This window comes from Odocoileus virginianus, chromosome 19 (genome assembly GCF_023699985.2).
Source record: "Odocoileus virginianus isolate 20LAN1187 ecotype Illinois chromosome 19, Ovbor_1.2, whole genome shotgun sequence".
Lineage (NCBI taxonomy): Eukaryota > Metazoa > Chordata > Mammalia > Artiodactyla > Cervidae > Odocoileus > Odocoileus virginianus.
Window position 1 is genome coordinate 49,115,452 of NC_069692.1, and position 19,710 is coordinate 49,135,161.

The 19,710-nt window shown below is 37.1% G+C and overlaps 1 protein-coding gene across 1 annotated transcript in view; it reads right to left on the bottom strand.

Annotated features, from left to right (window-relative positions):
- The window catches only part of COL19A1 (collagen type XIX alpha 1 chain), a 424,857-nt gene that overhangs the window by 176,438 nt on the left and 228,709 nt on the right, over positions 1-19,710 (bottom strand). Inside the window, exon 14 of the mRNA XM_070450224.1 lies at positions 7,283-7,336. Within this exon, the coding sequence (XP_070306325.1) occupies positions 7,283-7,336 (54 nt within the window). The remainder of the gene's footprint in view (positions 1-7,282; positions 7,337-19,710) is intronic.

Here is a 19,710-nt window from a genome sequence, read left to right on the forward strand (position 1 = left end):
GAAATGTCTCTGCTTTTTAATATGCTGTCTAGCTTGGTCATAACTTTTCTTCCAAGGAGCGAGCGTCTTTTAATTTCACGGCTGCAGTCACCATCTGCAGTGATTTTGGAACCCCCAAAATAAAGTCTGTCACTGTTCCTAATGTTTGCCCATCTATTTGCCATGAAGTGATGGGACCAGATGCCATGATCTTAGTTTTCTGAATGTTGAGTTTTAAGTCAACTTTTTCAGTCTCCTCTTTCACTTTCATCAAGAGGCTCTTTAGTTCTTCTTTGCTTTCTGCCATAAATGTGGTGTTATCTGCATATCTGAGGTTATTGATATTTCTCCCAGCAATCTTGATTCCAGCTTGTGCTTCATCCAGTCCAGCATTTCTCATGATGTACTCTGCATATAAGCTAATAAGCAGGGTGACAATATACAGCCTTGACGTACTCCTTGGTCGTGTTCAACTCTTTGTGACCCCATGGGCTGTAGCCCACCAGGCTCCTCTGTCCATGGGATTCTCCAGGCAAGAATACTGGAGTGGGTTGCCATTTCCTTCTCTAATAAGATGACTTATATGGCATTTTAAATATAAATTCTCTATACAGGATTGAAATTAGGATCCAGCAGCAGAGAAAGTAAGAGTGTGGTGTCACCTAGGTCTAGCCAAACAGTCTCCTGTTTGGGGCAGTCCCTAGCTGATTCTCCAATAAATGTTCTTTCAGAGATCGAGAGCGACTAACAACAGGCCCTGGTTGTTTCAAACCATGAGGTTGTTCAGACATGCACTTAATGTGACTGTAAGGAGAAATCCAAGGAGACAAAAACTGATAATCTTTTTTATGTTTTTGGAAATTTTATTAAGAAAAATAAAAGTGAAAGTCTCTCAGTCGTGTCTCACTCTTTGTGACCCCATGGACCATACAGACCATGGAATTCTCCAGGCCAGAATATTGGAGTGGGTAGCCATTCCCTTCTCCAGGGGATCTTCCCAACCCAGGGATACAACCCAGGTCTCACACATTGCAGGCAGATTCTTTACCAGCCACGCCACCAGGGAAACATAAGGATCTATGTGTTAGAGGGAATTTGTACAAATGCCAGTTCTTTTGAGGTGTTTCCTGTAAACTTTCACAAACATGCTCAGCCGTCTGAAATATTCCACTTTTCACTAAGACATCTTCTTGGGCTCCCATGCAGTTCCCATCCTTTTCTCCCCCTAGATTCCCCATTGCGGCCTCTCTTTCCTCACAATGCACCCCCTAATTCTCTCCTATCTTTTCTTGCAAGTTTTGTTTCCAATGCTCTCCCATTTATTCAACTAAAACTTCTCTCCCATTTATTCAACTAAAACTTTGGCAGTAGTTCCAGTCACCTCTTCTTTAAACCAATATCTCCCCCCCAACCTTGTTCCCCATTTTAATGCTGCTGAACCCTTTATGCACCCTGAAACTCTCTTCTGCTTACTTCCTGACCCTGTCCTGGTCACCCTCTTGGGCCCTCTCTGTCATCATGAGCTGGACATCTCCTTGGTCTCCAGGCAAGTGTCCCCAGGATGCCCTTCTCCACTACTCCCTGATAAATCCTTATCTGAGGCTTAGGGTCAATATTCAACATTAGTTGAATTTTAAAAACTGTGTTAATCCATAAAAGATGTGAGACCCAAATATGTGTCGGTCAAATGTTTTACTTGTAGGACTTCAAAAAGATAACAAAGGGAAAAAATAATGGCATGTAAAAGATTCAAAGAAGAAATAAGGAGGTTAAACACAAACAGAAGAACACAAATCTCAGATATACATCACCACCAAACATTGTTAAGGTTAACAGCAGCTTTCAAGTACAAGAAGTACACTGCTCCTATGCTTTATTAAGTGAACACATAATCTAAAATTTAGTAGCTTATAAGACAGTGAAGAAGATAAAGTCAACTAATGAAAACTTAAACAGAATTTTTGGTGTGGTACTTGTGAAAAATTAATGGTCTTATTGTGCATATAGAAAACTACACAAAGGGTTAAAGAGAAAAATAAAAGGAATCTATCAATCAGAGTCCTTACACCTTGATAGAAATAACAGTAGTATTATTAACATTTTTCTATAATGTTTTATGGAAACATTTTTTTCAAGGTATGTTTACATTTGACACTCATGTCTGATATTGTAGAATAGAAGATACTCTCTTTTTAATTGTTGAGAAAAACTAACAAATCAATGATTTCTTCTACTTTCCTTAAAGACATTATACCGAGGAGTAAGGAACATAAACTTGCACATATTATATATTTCATTTCAAAAAACTTAGTGGTAGTTAACTCCTTCCTGATCAAACACCTGTAAAAAAAATATGGGTTTTCTTGAGAATAGGTCAATAGAAAAGAATTTTAAATTCCTAGGTTTTTCTGTTGTTTTCTATCGCAAATTGCAGAGAAATGAAAAATTACTGGTCTTAGCTTTCAATGCGTGTGTCTGTGTGTATGTACACACACACACACATATACAGAGATGTACATTTGTGTGTCCAAAAGAGCTGCGTGCTGAACTCTTGAGCAGAGAAGAAATCGTAGCAGTAAGCTGGGCCTAAATGAAAATATTTAAGAATACTTATTCCTTAATGTGGACTTCCCTGGTGGCTCAGACGGTAAAGCGTCTGCCTACAATGCGGGAGACCCGGGTTCAATCCCTGGGTCGGGAAGATCTCCTGGAGAAGGAAATGGCAACCCAGTCCAGTGCTCTTGCCTGGAAAATCCCATGGACAGAGGAGCCTGGTAGGCTGCAGTCCATGGGGTCGTGAAGAGTTGGACACGACTGAGGGATGTCAATGTCGAATGTCAATGTCAAGTCCTTAATGTGCTTCCCCTTCAAATAACGGAAAAGCAGAATGAATCATTGAGCACATTTGGAAATAATCATTTGTAAATGTGGATAACATCAATAATACCTGCCCTAAATGCCTTCCTTTAACTATACAGCCTTTGCGAAAAAGCAGTAGTAATAATAATAAAGCCTGCCTAACATTATCTGTAAAATTCTACTACATTCTTTAGTTTCTGACACTGTTACTCTTGATAAGATAGAATAAAAAGTAATATAAAATTACCTGGACTATACATATTTATAAATGGAGTAAATTTGCATAATATAGTGGTTGAACTTTATAATTTGAATATGTTCCTTCATAATTATCATGAAGAATACATAAGTTTGAATTATTCGTTAACTCACCTTCTGAAATGTAAGCTTTGCTAGGGTACAATTTCAATCTGAAGCATCATTATTTTAAAAGAACCTCATTTGAATACTTTTCATTTCAGCTAGTCTGACAAAGACTCTTGTAATTATCTTACAAGACAAATTAAGAAATGTGGGTGGGAAGGAAGGAGAGGTCAAATGTATTTGTACATGATTTGTATCACGCCACACGAACATCAACGGTAAAGTGGCAGCTTTGCTGGGGTTACAGAGAGTCAGGCCTGTCCTGCTCAGGATTTATTAGTGATGTGAATGAAGACTCAGAGGGCAGGCTTAGCAAAATTTAAGGTGGAGTAGAGCTATTTCACTGGGAAAACAGCTAACAGAATGGTGTTAGAAACTAACACCCAGAAGATGAAATTTAATGATGACAAGGATCAATCCTATTCTGTGATTCACAGTTGTAGGACCGGTGAAGATCTGACTGGGAAGAAGTTTTCATTAAAATAAAGGAGGCGGTGCCTTGAAATGACCACGTCAGCCCAAGTTGGAAGTACAGTTTCACTGTAAACAGAAACAGACTCAGGGATATAGAGAACAGGCTTGTGGCTGCAACGGGGAGGGGACTGCGAGAGGTGGAGAGAGGTCGGTTGGGGTTAGCAGATGCAAGCTTTTATGTGCAGAATGGATAAACGACGAGCTCCTATGCTAAGCACAGGGAACTATATTTAATATCCTATGATAAGCCATAATGGAAAAGGATATTAAAGAGGAATGCCTATATAACTGAGTCGCTTTGCTGTACGGCGATAATTAACATGACATTGCAAATCAACTATACTTTATTTTTAAAAACAAGTACAATTTCACTGTAAACTTAAAATTTGTTAAGAGAGTAGACCTCATGTTAAGTGTTCTTACCACTCAAATTTAAAAAAAAAAAATCGCTGCTACTGAGGGAGGAATTCAGACACACTGCCTACCTTCACCCACTTAGCTCCATAATTTCCATCTCAAACCACCCAGGGACTGTAAGCTACTTTCTGGAGTTGAAACTAAAACTCTGTTTATTAGTTTTATTATCATTCTACTTTACTGAGTCATTGTTGAAAATTAAAACTGTGTATATTGAAGGTATACAACTTGATCTGATATACTTGACACATTGTGAAATAGTTACAATAATCAAGCTAATTAACAGATCCATCTGCTCACAAATAGTTACCTCTTTGTGGTGGAAACCCTTAAGATATACTCTTTCATCAAATTTCAAGTATACAACACAATATTAATTACACTCTCATTGCTGTACATTAGGTCCCCAGAACTTATTCATCTTGTATATCTAAGACTTTGTACCCTGTGATCCACATCTGCCCTCTCCCCCATCCTATAGTAATCACCACTCTACTCACTGTTTCTATGGATTTTTACATTTTCAGATTCCACATATAAGTGAGTATTTGTCTTTCCATGACTGGTTTATTTCGTTTAGCATAATATCCTCCAGGTTCATCCATTTTGTTACAAATGGCAAGATTTCCTTCTTTATTAAGGCTGAAATAATATTCCACTGTATGTGTGTGTGTGTTTAACTGTATTTTCTTTATTTATTCACCTGTCAATAGATATTTAGGTTGCTTCCATATCATGGGAGTATGCATATTTCTTCAAAATACTGGTTTCATTCCTTCAGATATGCACCCAGAGGTGAGATTCGTGGCTCATAAGGTAGATCTACTTTTTGGGGGAACCTCCATACTGTTCTCCATGGTGGCTACACCAAATTACATTCCCACCAGCAGGGAGCCTGGGTTCCCTCTTCTCCATAACCTGTCAATGCTTATCTCTTGTCTTTCTGATACTGGCCATTCTAGCAAATGTGGGGTGATAGCTCACAGCAGTTTTGAATAGTTTTCCTTAATGATTAGCTACATTGAGCACCTTTTCATACAGCTGTTGGTCATTTGTATGTCTTCTTCTGAGAAGTGTCTATTCGGGTCCTTTGTCCAGTTGAAAATTGGGTTGTTGCATGTTTTGCTACTGAGTTGCATGTGTTCCTTACATATTTTGGATATTTTGTTATTGTGTTCCTTATGTATTTTGCTCCTTATAGATTAACTAGGGGGTATAACTGATCACTCAGTTTCCATGAAGGGGTAGTTACTATAAGCAAAATGTCCCCTGGATGCTGAAGACAGAAGTTAATTCAGAAACATGGTCCTAGATGGAACAGTCATCTTGGCCATGACTGTGACAAAATAAGAAGCTTAGGCATTAAATACACAAGGTCATTTCATCTAGTCTTCTGCCTCCAGTAGGTACAATGCTTAAGACAGCCTCAAAAGCACAGATCTAGGGAAGTAATCTTCAATTTTTTCCCTAGACTATTTAAAACTTTGATCAGGTGGATTAATGAACTCTTGGATAGTGAGCTGGAGAGCTAAAAAGAGGGAAACTATAATTATACACATAGGTGTTGAGAGTAGAACCCAGACGTGACTATTTTGTAAATAGTTTTAAAATATCTACATAATCCACTTAATAGCAATGTCTTCTATTCAGGCTCCTGAACAAACTCTGTTTCCCTGTGAGCCCTGTAGTACAATCTATCTCACAGAGCTATTGTGAGAAATAAATGAAATTAGAAATAGGTAGCCCATAAATGTTAGCTATTATTCACAACAGTTTTCTTTTTTTTCATCATCCAAACTTACTAAGACCTACTATGTTCACTGAAATAGCCACTGGGAAAAAGAACTGGATACAGAATTTTTTAACTGAACAAACTTGGATGTCATCTAGTTCATTTTTTTTCCTAATAAACTTTTAACTGTAACTCTGGAAAATAAATTCTAAAAAAGAGAGCTGCCCTAGTAGAAGGAGTTAGGAAAAACAAAGTGTGATGCCATTCACAGAAGCACTGTGCTTAGGTTGCAAAAGAAGCCTGTGGTCATAGGCACAGGGAATATTTGCCACACTTAACTCTGCCCTAAATACCATATATACCTCCAGTTCCATTACTGACACCTTCAGAAGGTTCATGAGTGTTTTCTGGGAAAGACCACTGGCATGTTAGGTAGTCAGTAATCTAGACAGGAGGAGGAGCTTAGAGAATGTGGATCAACCCGACAAAAGGCAAACCTTGGTAAAAATACCATAGGTCTTCAAATATTTGAAGGACTCATGTATCTGAGGCAACAGACTTATTTGCCAGGGGGCAGAACAGGGAATAATAAGTTTAAATGACTAAGAAAGAGATCTGGGGTTAACATGCTGAGACAGTAAAAGAGAACATGAAATCCAAAGTCAGAAAGCCCAAATTCAAGTCCTAGCTTGATTTTTCATTAGTTCTGTAACTTTAGGTAAGGTATCTACACTCCATGAGTCACGCAATTCTCATCTATAAGGTAACAAAAGTTAAAAATACTACTCATGTAACAAAGCACATATAAAATGTTTGGAATATTTAGCATGATTTGAAAATAGTTAATAACAGTTAGCCACAGGAATGGGGTACCCCATTGCAGAGAGTGTTCATGGAGGGCTGACCAAGTCTCACCGCCAGGCTTCCTTTTACTGGGATCCAGTAAGCCTAACTGAACTGGAAGGTGACTGCTATACTCCCTCGGCAAGTACGATGTGTTCATGTGATACATACATATCTCAAAGGTAGGAAAAGTTAACCACAAAGAGTCACTAATGTCAATAATTTAATTTGGCTAAAGAATGCAGTTAATATCCACAGCCTTTCCAGAATTCATGAGCAGGCTAAAACGCCACAAAGATAACTCATTAAACTTAAATCAGCAAAGATGAGTTTAACTCAAAAAAAACCCCAAAATAGGATCACGTGTTCCAGATTAAATGACAGTTAATTCATTTCACCCAAACAGTATCTCCACACTTGTGCTGCCAATCTGGAAAATATATAGAATTTTCTGGATTGTAAAAGCTCTGTCAAAATCTCAAATTTCAGCTTTCAGATAGTTGACATTCTCCCATTGCCCATTCGCCTGCCGTATTCCAATTTATTTTTTATAAGTGTTCAGAAATAAGTAACCTCTGAGTTAGTATGCCTGCCAGTTGTTCTGAGTTTACTTACCCTCTGACCCTCTTTTCCAGGTGGACCTTGGGGGCCTTGTATCCCCAGGGAACCCTACAAGGAAAAAAGGACACATATTAGTAGATTGCTTCAAGCATGCCTGCCTTGCAAAGAATGCTGTGAAAATTAATACTAATTTTATTGATTATACAAAAACTTTTAAAGTGATCTGAGCTCTTCTAAGCTTAGACTATACAATACATTAATAATAGTGAACTGTCCTTCTTTGACTGGTTTATCTTCAGAGTTAACACAACAAAAGAAAAGAAAGATTCCTAACCAGTGATCACTCCCAGGGGTGACTCTCATATCACTGGAATCATGTCTTTTTTTTTTTTTTGATCAACCTGCTGTCAATAAATGGTAACAATATTACGGGCAGAAAAACAATGCCTCTTCATGTATTTAAACTCTATAAATGCAACAGCATTTTTGGTTGAGAGTGGCTCTGTAGTTTTCCTCTGAGAAAACACCTGGTTATGACATCAGCTTCAACATTCATCTATTCATAACACTTAATTTTTAGCCTCATAGACATTACTTAATACTTTCTCATGAAAAGTATTTTTTTCCAAGTGGTAGAAAAAAATAACCTTTTTTTTGTTCAATTATACAAAAGGTGCAGGAAACCTCAGGTTCACTAATCTGAATCTCCTGATTCTCACAGATAATTACTTTTACACAAAAATTCTCAGCACAAAAACCAGAATGTTAATACTGCTGCTGTTTAAAGTCTTTGGGATTGACGGCAAGATGTTACCCCTCTGGAGGCTTCTCAAGTCTCTCTGGCTGCTTCCTCCTTCCCTATTAAGCCTTTCAACGTGCGGGTTTAGGCCCATTTTCTCCCCATTCTCCTGCCACGATCTCATATTATACCATGGACCTTGGCTTCTCCAGGCCAATGATGCCAAGATTTTTACTCAACTTATCTTTGAGCTTGTAGGTCCACACATCCAACTGCCTGCCAGATACACCTACTCTGCTCTCACCAGCATTTGAATTTAGCACAGCAATACCACATTTAGGACCCTCCCACCAAAACTGGGGCCTTTTCCAGCACCCCAACTCTGTAAACCCACGCACCATCCTGCTAGAGCTCTTGTTGGGAACCTAGAACTTGTCTTCCACACTTGCCTCTCTCACTTCTTTTTCACATCCAGTCCCCAAGTCCAACTGATGTAGCTCCAAATAGATGGATTTGACCATCTATTATTCTCCTCCATCCTTCTGCTCCATCACCCTCTCGCTTGCTCACCTGTAAGAGCTTTCTAGGTGACACTAGACACAGACCCCTCCATCCTCCAGAACACAAACTGACCTCAAGAAAAATCCAGCCTGACCTCCCTGGATTGTCCACATAAAGAGATGAATGATGCCTTACTGCATCAGTCTTAAGGTGCCTGTACTTGTTCTTTAAATTATTTATCATAATTCCCTTTATTATTTTTTTTTCATTTATTTTTATTAGTTGGAGGCTAATTAGTTCACAACATTTCAGTGGGTTTTGTCATACATTGACATGAATCAGCCATGGAGTTACATGTATTCCCCATCCCGATCCCCCCTCCCACCTCCCTCACCCCCTGATTCCTCTGGGTCTTCCCAAATTCCCTTTAAATGATTATTTAGGAAATGATTCACCAGGCTATAAGGAAAATGGTAGAATCACTGTCTTATTTAATACCAGGTACCTGTTAATTATTGAAAAAAAATCATAATGAGAAATCAATCCACTGTTAGAGGAAAAAAAAAGGCTTTTGGGTAAAGGTGGCACTTTTAAAGGGTTTTAAAAATATGTATGGTTAATCTACAATATATTAAAGGCCTTAAACACTTTGGAATATGAGAAATCTAGTAAAGACACACTTGAACATCTGATTCACCTTCATCCCTTCAAGAGAAGCATTATCATCTAATTTTTGAAAATTAGGATTCATTTTTATAATGTAACCATTTTCCTTAAAAGTCATAGCTACATTTAAAGTAAAACATCAGGTGTGCTTGTGAGGATGTATTTATTATGTATACATTTTTTGGTTTTTCATAGAAATTAACTTTTCACAAATGTCATGGCATGGTAATTTCACCATCCAATTTTATTTAGAACAAAAATATCACAAATATATTTTAATTTTTCACTCTGACAGCTTTTCTTTGATTAAAGTGGTCAGAATTTAATATAAATTCCTATAACTAATTTTGAAAAAGAATTTACACAAAAAATTCTGCATGTATCACCAATGCTCGTGTGTGTGTGATCAATCGCTCAGTAAAGTCCTACTCTTTGTGACCCTATGGACTGTAGCCCGCTGGGCTCCTCTGTGCGTGGGGTTTTCCTGGCAAGAATACTGGAGTGGGTTGCCATTTCCTCCTCCAGGGCATCTTCCCGACTCAGTGCTCGAACCCATGTCTCCTGTGCCTCCTGCACTGCAGGTGAATTCATCACTGTTGATCCACCTGGCAAGCCATCAACAATGCTCAGTGTTCCCCAAATCTTCCTGAGTCTTCCTCCACAAAGTATTCACAAAATGTGGAGAAGGAAATGGCAATCTACTCCAGTTTTCTTGTCTGGAAAAATCCCATGGACAGAGGGGACCATCCATGAGAGCTGGACATGACTGAACAACTGACCAGGTATTCATAAAATGTACGTATTTATTCTTTTACCTATTTTTGGAAAAATTAATGTTACAGGGGCATGTAGAGACTATGTTTTATTGATTTATGAGGAATAAAAACCAGGGAATGAAAAATGTGATCAGTTCCGTTTTTTATTTTTTTAACCAAAAACACCTGCCAAATGATAGATAACCAAAGAAAGTTGCCTAATTAGGTCAATTTTAGGATGGTAAATTCCTGACGTGATAAGAAAAACAAATTTTCAAATCAAAATATACCAAAAGATAATCACAAGGGCTTGGGTCATTTTTTTAAGATTGACACAATCTTGGCTTCAGATAAAACTCTTCCCTTTTACCCTTGGAAACTATTATAATTTCATGAATAGTCAAACTTACACATAACATTTTTGATATACATCCAAATGTTGACAGATCTTTCAGTGTTTTTAAATGTGAGCTACTAAAACATACACATACTGAACATTCATCAAGGGAGTACAATTAATTCTGAGCCACATGTAATAAAAATTCCATTCCCTTTACTAGTTAAGAAAAATTACATAGCAAAAGCCTACATAAGATGAAAATATTAAACTTGACTTGGAATGTATTCAATGGATTAAAAAAATTTATGAGAAACTTTTTGTTAAAAGCCCCAAAGTAAGATATGACATACTCACAGATAAACCCACTAACATGCCTCCCAGACAGTCATGATTCTGAGTACTCCCCCACTCCTGACCTTTGCTAACTCTTGGACCTAGCAAGGAATTTGATGAAAAAGTGGGATTATTTTTCATCTCCAATGATATTTTTGATCCAATTCACTATTTGGATTATCCTGACAAAATTTTAACCCTAGCTCTACTACCTTAATATTCAGAATATTTTTATCTGACTGTATTAAATATTAGATGATTTACAAAGAAAAATAATATCAATATTATCATTAGTAAACCATCAGTCAACCAATTATTGAAAAATAATATTTTTTCCGGAATTAGAAAATTAAAATTTGAGGATGATCCAACCAGTCCATCCTAAAGGAGATCAGCCCTGGGTGTTCATTGGAAGGACTGACGAAGCTGAAACTCCAATACTTTGGCCACCTGATGCGAAGAGCTGACTCATTTGAAAAGACCCTGATGCTGGGAAAGATTGAGGGCAGGAGAAGAAGGGGATGACAGAGGATGAGATGGTTGCATGGCATCACTGACTCAATGGACATGGGTTTGGGTGGACTCCGGGGGTTGGTGATGGACAGGGAGGCCTGGAGTGCTGCGGTTCATGGGGTTGCAAAGAGTCGGACAAAACTGAGCAACTGAACTGAACTGAACTGAACTGAACATTACTTGCAATTCTCCAGCTAACTATTCCTTGCATTTAGTAAAGTCAAACAATGTATTAACCTATCACCTAGCAAAACTTATACCGAGGCTGAAGCTCCTCAAATTAAACTTGGGCAGAGTTCAGCATTTGCCTCAGAACCCTTCAATAATTCCTTCTTACTCTAACCTTGTAAATGCTGTCATATGTATGTTTTACTCATCCTCTTAGTTGACTATGAGTTTTAGAGGACAAAAAATCACTTTTTTCTATCTTTTCTATCATACTTACAGAAGAGAATTAATAAGTACTTATAAAACTAGATCATAAGAAACTAAACAGAGATAGAATAATACTGAGCATCAGTGGTAGGAAACAGGTTCCTGGTCTACATATAATTATATTTATTTTCAAAAATTTGCCTTGGACTTAAATACCACATTGGAGGACTTTCAGTCTTGTCTCTATTTCTCATCCAAAGTGATCATTTCACTCTCTGATGTCTAAGAGTAAAACTGCCTTACAGTTCATCTAAGAATTAATCTTACTGTAATAGAATCAAAAAACCATGAGCTTTTGCTCTGATTCTTGATCTGGATTTTGGTATCATGGGTAGGTTTAACTGCTCTTATTCTTGATCTGTATGTTGGTAAAGTGGATATATTCAATTTGCAAAAAATCTTTTGAACTACAACTTTTGATATATACTCTTCTGTATATATGTTATACTTCAAGAAACAAAAAACTCTGAAGTCTATGAAAGCTCAAATATAAAAAAGAATTAATCATCTACTATTTGTGACATCATCTCTATTATGATTATTTAAATCTTTGACTACTACTGATGCTTTACATGTTTATACCATTTTCCCATTTGGAGAATCATGTCTTAAGTATCTTTGTGCATATAGAATCTTTGCATAATCTATGCATTATTTTCTTCTTCAATTTAATTTGGTGAAGAATAATTTCTATCCATTTTTTTTTTACTTTTTCCATCTACTTAGGCTTTATGAAAATAACTTTAAACTGAGTTATTCCTAAAATTTTACAATCATAAAGATTTATTGCCTTTCCGAAAGAGAAACTTAAGACTGTATTTAGGATATTCATGATGTAAACATCCCCTCACAAGCATTCATTTTTAAACAGAACTCTGGACATTAGAAATGTTGACAAGGAAAGGAATTCCTAAAGCTGTTACCTCTTTTAGCTAGGATAAAACTATGCAAAAAATAGTCCCAACCAGCTAAACCATTTTAAGTCCTAGTGGGTTGCTATTACAGTGTGTTACACTGGACAATCTGCTGATTATTTAAGACAGGAGAGAGCTTATCATCATGAAAGCCCATGTAAATATTTAACTGAGAAATTACTTAGAATTAACTGGTTCGCAGCAGAATTTTGAAGTGTTTAACAAATACAGACAATATTTCATAGAGTTAATATGGTAGATTAATTGCATTTTAACACATTTTCATTTGTGAACTGAGGGCAAAATATATTCATAACTTCTCAATCAAAAAAAGGAGCTGAAGTAAAAATTGAAAGTTTCATTTTAAAATATTCTTTGTACTCTCTTTCCAGAAATGTTGCAGAACATATGATCCCTAAAACCCACTTCAACAAAAATGTTATGCAAGTAGGTGTATTTTAAATGTTATGGTTATTACTTTGGAATATGCTTCATAGGCCTGAAACACAAAATTAAGAAGAATCTGTATAAATTATTTGGCTACCACCATGGCATTTTCTGTCTTTCTAATAGTGTGCACAAAATTAAGATGGAAAACAAAGTTATCTGTATTTATAGAAAATTTCATGCCTTTAATATGAGAATAATGGGAACAAATTTCATTAGTTGGAGGTATCAGAACAAAACACAAAAACAACGAAGTAAAAGTATAATAAAGTCCACAGTCCTGGGAAGCAATTTTCATATAAGTTCTGAGAAGCAGCATTTAAGAATGTTTATGGGCATCTAGGTTGCTTCCATGTCCTGGCTACTATAAACAGTGCTGCGATGAACATTGGGGTGCACGTGTCTCTTTCAGATCTGGTTTCCTCTAGGGCCTGGTGCACTGGGAAGACCCAGAGGGATCGGGTAGAGAGGGAGGCGGGAGGGGGGATCGGGATGGGGAATACATGTAAATCCATGGCTGATTCATGTCAAAAGTAATTAGCCTCCAACTAATAAAAATAAATGGAAAAAAAATGTTTACGATGAAAAAGGAGTGGCCAGTTTTATACCATTTCACAGAGTTATCAGGACTAACACAAGAAAGAACCTCCCTTAAGGTGTGTAAGCATTCAGCAAAGGAATTCTATATCACACACAAAAAGCCTATCATTTTATCATAAGCAGTTGTCACACAGTAAGAAACAGATGCTTTTGGAATAAAAACAGCAGAACCTTTTCTATATATTGAAAAATCCCTTGCAAACCTTTTCAGTAACACTGCCAAGAGAAGGATAAGAGCTGTCACCAAAAAGAAACCTTTATGACAGATTTGTGTGAACAGGAATGTTTCAATCATTCTCAGTCACAGTAAACGGGTTCCATAATTGGATGGACAATTTTATCTTACCTTCAACAATTTAAAAAATGGAGGTCATTCGCTGTGCTTTCAAAACTTAACAATTTCATTCGAAAGCTTTGGCAGCAGTTTAGACATGAAACATAATGAATTATTGTTCCTTGTGATTGCAGGGTAAATTTTAACACTAATCTTTTTCTATGTTTTCTGAACTCAAAAATCACATTTCTTCTTATTATATAGATTCTGAAATAGCATTTCTTCAGTCACTATTGTTTCAACCAATAAAAACTGGAAATATTCTAAATTAAATAATAGAACATAGCCTCTGACTCTGGAATGCTGTGGGACATCTGTATGTCCCACAGATTTTTCTCTAACAGTGACTTTTCCCTCTATGTATCCTCAGCTCCATTTCCCTCTGCATATTATTTAGCAATATGGACTGTATCTAGGAGGTGTTGAATGGATGAATGACTGCTAAGATTCTGATTCTTTACACTTTACCCTGTACTTCTGCTCTACTGAGGATATTAATTGCCATAGCTACAGAAATTCCAATTTAGAAACCTATATTCTTCATCCTCAAATCCCACTTGGTACCAAAATAATTCAAGTTATTTAAAATTCTTATGTGGTAGTACTGCAAAGTAGATGCTACACTTCTATTTGGAGGAGTTTGCCCTTCATCAGAAGAAGAAATACAAGCTTCTTTCTTTAAATTATCTCACACTGATGAGAATTAAGTACTTACTTTTTGAAAATACAACATGAACTTCAGAGATTAAAGTATCCATGTAAACCATTAATTACAAAGAAATAGATCCAATTGAGTTATTTTAAATGCTTATTATCATCTAAAATAATGTAGCTTCCTATTTGGCAATTATTCTTGACTCACTTTTATTGATTAGTCATAAGCAATTTCGTATTTTAGTAATTTCATGTTTGTAATTATTCTTGGCTATGAAAATCTTTATGTTGGCCCTAACTTAATACATGAAACAGCTTGATTTCAGTTAAACTCAAGCCTCTGTTGACAAGTAAAAAATTGGTGGGCCATGGTCTGTCAAATCCATTTGTATCATCTGCCTTAATGATTTGTGTGAGGGAGAATATGATATATTAGTTTTAATGATTAGTTTGATTCTCATAACAATCTGTGCCTTGGGCTGGCATTGCATAGCTCAGTGACCACAGGAAGACAGTTTTACTGCAGAAAGAGGGAGAGTCTGTACGTAGGCTGTTTTCATACATCTTCCAATGTCTTCTGAAGAATAGACATCATGTTAGAAATAAAATTCTAAATGTAATAGTATCAATAATGTTTGCATTTTGGCTATGCAACATAAATAACTAGGCTGAAGGAAATAACATAGTAAATTTAGGATTAAAAAAGAAATAAGTATACAGAGATATCCATACACCTAATAAAAGATCTAGGAGTTTAAGCAGATAACTGAAGATGGGTTTATACAACATGAGGTTAAGTAAGCTGAAACTGAGTAAGATGGGGAAAACCAAACTTCCAGTGGAGAAAATGTTCTATACAATAACAAAGAAAAAATTCTAAATATTAAAATATAATTGAGACTTTTCACTTTTTAACTTCTTTTGACCTCCCTCCTTTCTGCCAAAGGCATTAATTTTACTCAGGAAGACTAAGGTAATAATAGTATAAATGTAAAGACAATGGAAGAGTCAACACAGACAGAGATGGGGGCTGAAAATTAGACTCTATCAACAAAAGAGTGTATCTAAATGTCATCACCATCTATGGGGAGATGTTCCCATAGATCAAAAAGTTTAACCATAAATCACACGGCACAGAGGAAGGAGCAGATACAAGGGTACTTCTATCCATTTGGAAAAGGAGTGGAAAAGAGAGTCTTTCCCCTCTGTTTCCCTGAATTAAGAGTTTTAGGAGAAGAATGGTGAGATAATCAGAAAACAGAATGCTTGCTTGCTTTCTCTCTTCTTAAAAAACTAGGAAGAAACAAGAATTCATAAAACATCAGATTTCTCAGCAACATCACCGATGCTAACAGACAACAGAGCGAAACTTTTGTAATTCTGAGGGAAGTAATTCTCGATCTCTTAATTTTGTACCAAGACAGACTGCCAACTGACTGTGAGTGGAACAGGAACATTTTAGACATGTAAAAACTCAGAAAATTCACCTCCTTTTTACATCTTCTTAATAATTTTCTCAAGGGTGTGTTCATATAAACGAAAGAATAAAATGAAGATAGGAGATGACAAGGCAAAGAAACATTGGAATCAGCCCAGGAAGAAATGAAGGGAATCACAGAATGAGAATGTCATAGTTGGCCTAGAAAGCTTACAGCCAAGGATGAGTAAGAGCTCTGAAAGCCGCAGGTGAGAGCATTTGCAAAGTATGGAAGGTAACTGCAGGGAAAACAGATAACTAGAAACAGCAGCAAACAACAGTAAAACAAGTCAAGAAGGGAAAATACACTACTTGGCTCTGCAAATATTCATGCAGTCATGAAAATGTGAACATTTTCTATTTTTACAGTAAGAATAATACTACAACTCCTTTAACCATTCACCTGTGGTGGGCATCTAGACTGTTTCCATTCTTTTACTATTTCAAACACTGCTGACATTTTACCCTTGCCTGTGCATAATTTCATAAATGAGAGAGACTATCTGTAGCTATATTTTCTGGCTCAGAGAAAATTTGAAATGTTGGTAGGCAGAATCAAATCTTCATCCACAGAGACTGCATCCTGGCATTCTTCTCTCAGAATATATGACTGTGTTTCTTTACATTTGTGTACATATACTGTACTATCAAACTCTTAGACTCTTACTGATCAATTTTTTTTTTTACTATGGTAAGAATTTTTATCATGAGATCTACCCTCTTAATAAAATTCTAAGTGCACAACAGAGTATTGCTAACTTTGAGTACAAAGGTGTCCAGCAGATCTCTAGAACTTATTTATCTTGTATAACATGCACTTTCTATTTTTCACAGCAGTTCCCTAATTTCCCCTGCTCCCATCTCCTGGCAACCATCCTCTACTCTCTGTTTCTATGAGTTTGACTATTTCAGATTCAAGTGGAATCAGACAGTCTTTGTCCTTCTGTCGAGTGCCTTATCTCACTTAATGTCTTTCAGGTTCATTCATGTTGTAGGACAGGGTTTCCTTCCTTTTTAAGGCTGAATAATATTCTACTGTACATATACACCAGACTTCCCAGGTGGCTCAGTGGTAAAGAATCCACCTGCCAAGCAGGAGATGTGGAATTGATCCCTGGATAAGGAGGATCTCCTGGAAAAGGAAATGGCAATCCACTACAGTATCCTTGCCTGGGAAATCCCATGGACAGAGAAATCTGGCAGGCTACAGTCCATACGGTCACAAATACTTGGACATGACTTAGGACTAAAACTATTACCACCACCTTTGCACCATATTTTTTAGCCATTTATCCATCAATGGACGTTTAGGTTATTTCCATATTTTGCCACATACATAGAAAAAGATCCTCAATACCACTAATCATTAGGGAAATGCAAGCCAAAACCACAGTGAGATACCAGCTCACACTTGCTAGAATGACTACTGCTGGAAAAAAAAATGTTAACAAAAATGCGGAAAATTGTAACGCTTGTACACTGATGGTGGGAAGGTAAAATGGTGCAGCTGCTATGAAAAACAGGGTAAAGGTTACTAGAAAAACTAACAATAGAACCACCATATGACCAGAAACCCTACTTCTGAGTACATATCCAAAGGAATTGAGAGCAATGCCAAACTTGCTGGTGAAAACTAGTATTTCAGAGTCATTTTTAGTTTACATTGATCTTATTATAAGTGAATTAAGATTTTTTTTTATTTTTTATTTTTTATTAGTTGGAGGCTAATTACTTTACATCATTACAGTAGTTTTTGTTATACATTGAAATGAATTAGCCATGGATTTACATGTATTCCCCATCCCAGTCCCCCCTCCCACCTCCCTCTCACCCTGATCCCTCTGGGTCTTCCCAGTGCACCAGGCCCGAGCACTTGTCTCATGCACCCAACCTGGGCTGGTGATCCGTTTCAGAACAGCACTGAAACATGAATTAAGATTTTTTTAAATATGTTGAGTGATCTTATTCTTCCTATTCTAGGAATTCTTTTAACACACTTTTTAAAATCATTGCTTGTCTTTAGATTTAGTTTTGTACTTCAATTCAGTCCAGTTCAGATGCTCAGTCATGTTTGACTCTTTGTGATCTCATAGAATGCAGCATGCCAGGCTTCCCTGCCATCACCAACTTCTGGAGTTTACTCAAAATCACGTCCTTCCAGTTGGTGATGCCATCCAGCTATCTCATTCTCTGTCATCCCCTTCTACTCCTGCTTTCAATCTTTCCCAGCATCAAGGTCTTTTCCAATGAGTCAGTTCTTCGCATCACGTGGCCAAAGTACTGGAGCTTTGGCTTCATAATCAGTCCTGCCAATGAATATTCAGGACTGATTTCCTTTAGGATTGACTGGTTTGATCTCCTTGCAGTCCAAGGGGCTGCAAGAGTCTTTCAAGAGTCTTTTCCATCACCACAGTTCAAAAGCATTAATTCTTCCCCATCGGCTATCTTTATGGTCCAACTCTCACATCCATATATGACTACTGGAAAAACCATAGCTTTCACTAGACTGACCTTTGCTGGCAAAGTAATTTTGCTGCTTTTTAATGTGCTGTTTAGGAAGGTCATATCTTTTCTTCCAAGGAGTAAGCGTCTTTTAAGTTCATGGCTGCAATCACCATCTGCAGTGATTTTGGAGCCCCCCAAAATAAAGTCTGTCATTGTTTCCATTGTTTCCCCATCTATTTGGCATGAAATGATGAGACTGTAACCATGATCCTCGCTTTTTGAACACTGAGTTTTAAACCAGCTTTTCCCACTCTCCTCTTTCACTTTCACCAAGAGGTTCTTCAATTCTTCTTCACTTTCTGTTATAAGGGTGGTGTCATCTGCATATCTGAGGTTATTGATGTTTCTCCCAGCAATCCTGATTCCAGTTTGTGCTTCATCCAGCCCGGCATTTCACATGATGTACTCTGCATAAAAGGTAAATAAGTAGGGTGACAATATATGGCTTTGATGTATTTCTTTCCCAATTTGGAACCAGTTTGCTGTTCCATGTCTGGTTCTAACTGTTGCTTCTTGACCTGCATACAGATTTCTCAGGAGGCAGGTCAGGTGGTCTGGTATTCCATCTCTTTCAGAATTTTTCATAGTTTTTTGTGATCCACACAGTCAAAGGCTTTGGCATAGTCAATAAAGCAGAAATAGATGTTTTTCTGGAACGCTCTTGCTTTTTTGATGATCCAATGGATGTTGGCAATTTGATCTCTGATTTCTCTGCCTTTTCTAAATCCAGCTTGAACATCTGGATGTTCTCAATTCACATACTGTTGAAGCTTGGCTTGGAGGATTTTAAGCATTACTTTGCTAGCATCTTAGATAAGTGCAATTGTGCGGTAGTTTGAGCATTCTTTGGCATTGCTTTTCTTTGGGATTGGAATGAAAACTGACCTTTCTCAGTCCTGTGGCCACTGCTGCATTTTCAATATTTGCTGGCATACTGAGTGCAGCACTTTCACAGCATCATCTTTTAGGATTTGAAATAGTTCAACTGGAATTCCACCACCTCTACTAGCTTTATTTGTAGGGATGCTTCCTAAGGCCCACTTGACCTCACATTCCAAGATGTCTGGCTCTAGGTGAGTGATCACACCATCATTGTTATCTGGGTCATGAAGATCTTTTTTGTATAGTTATTCTGTGTATTCTTGCCACCTTTTCTTAATATCTTCTGTTTCGGCTAGGTCCATGCATTTCTATCCTTTATTGAGCCCATCTTTGCATGAAATGTTCCCTTGCTATCTCTAATTTTTTGAAGAGATCTCTAGTCTTTGC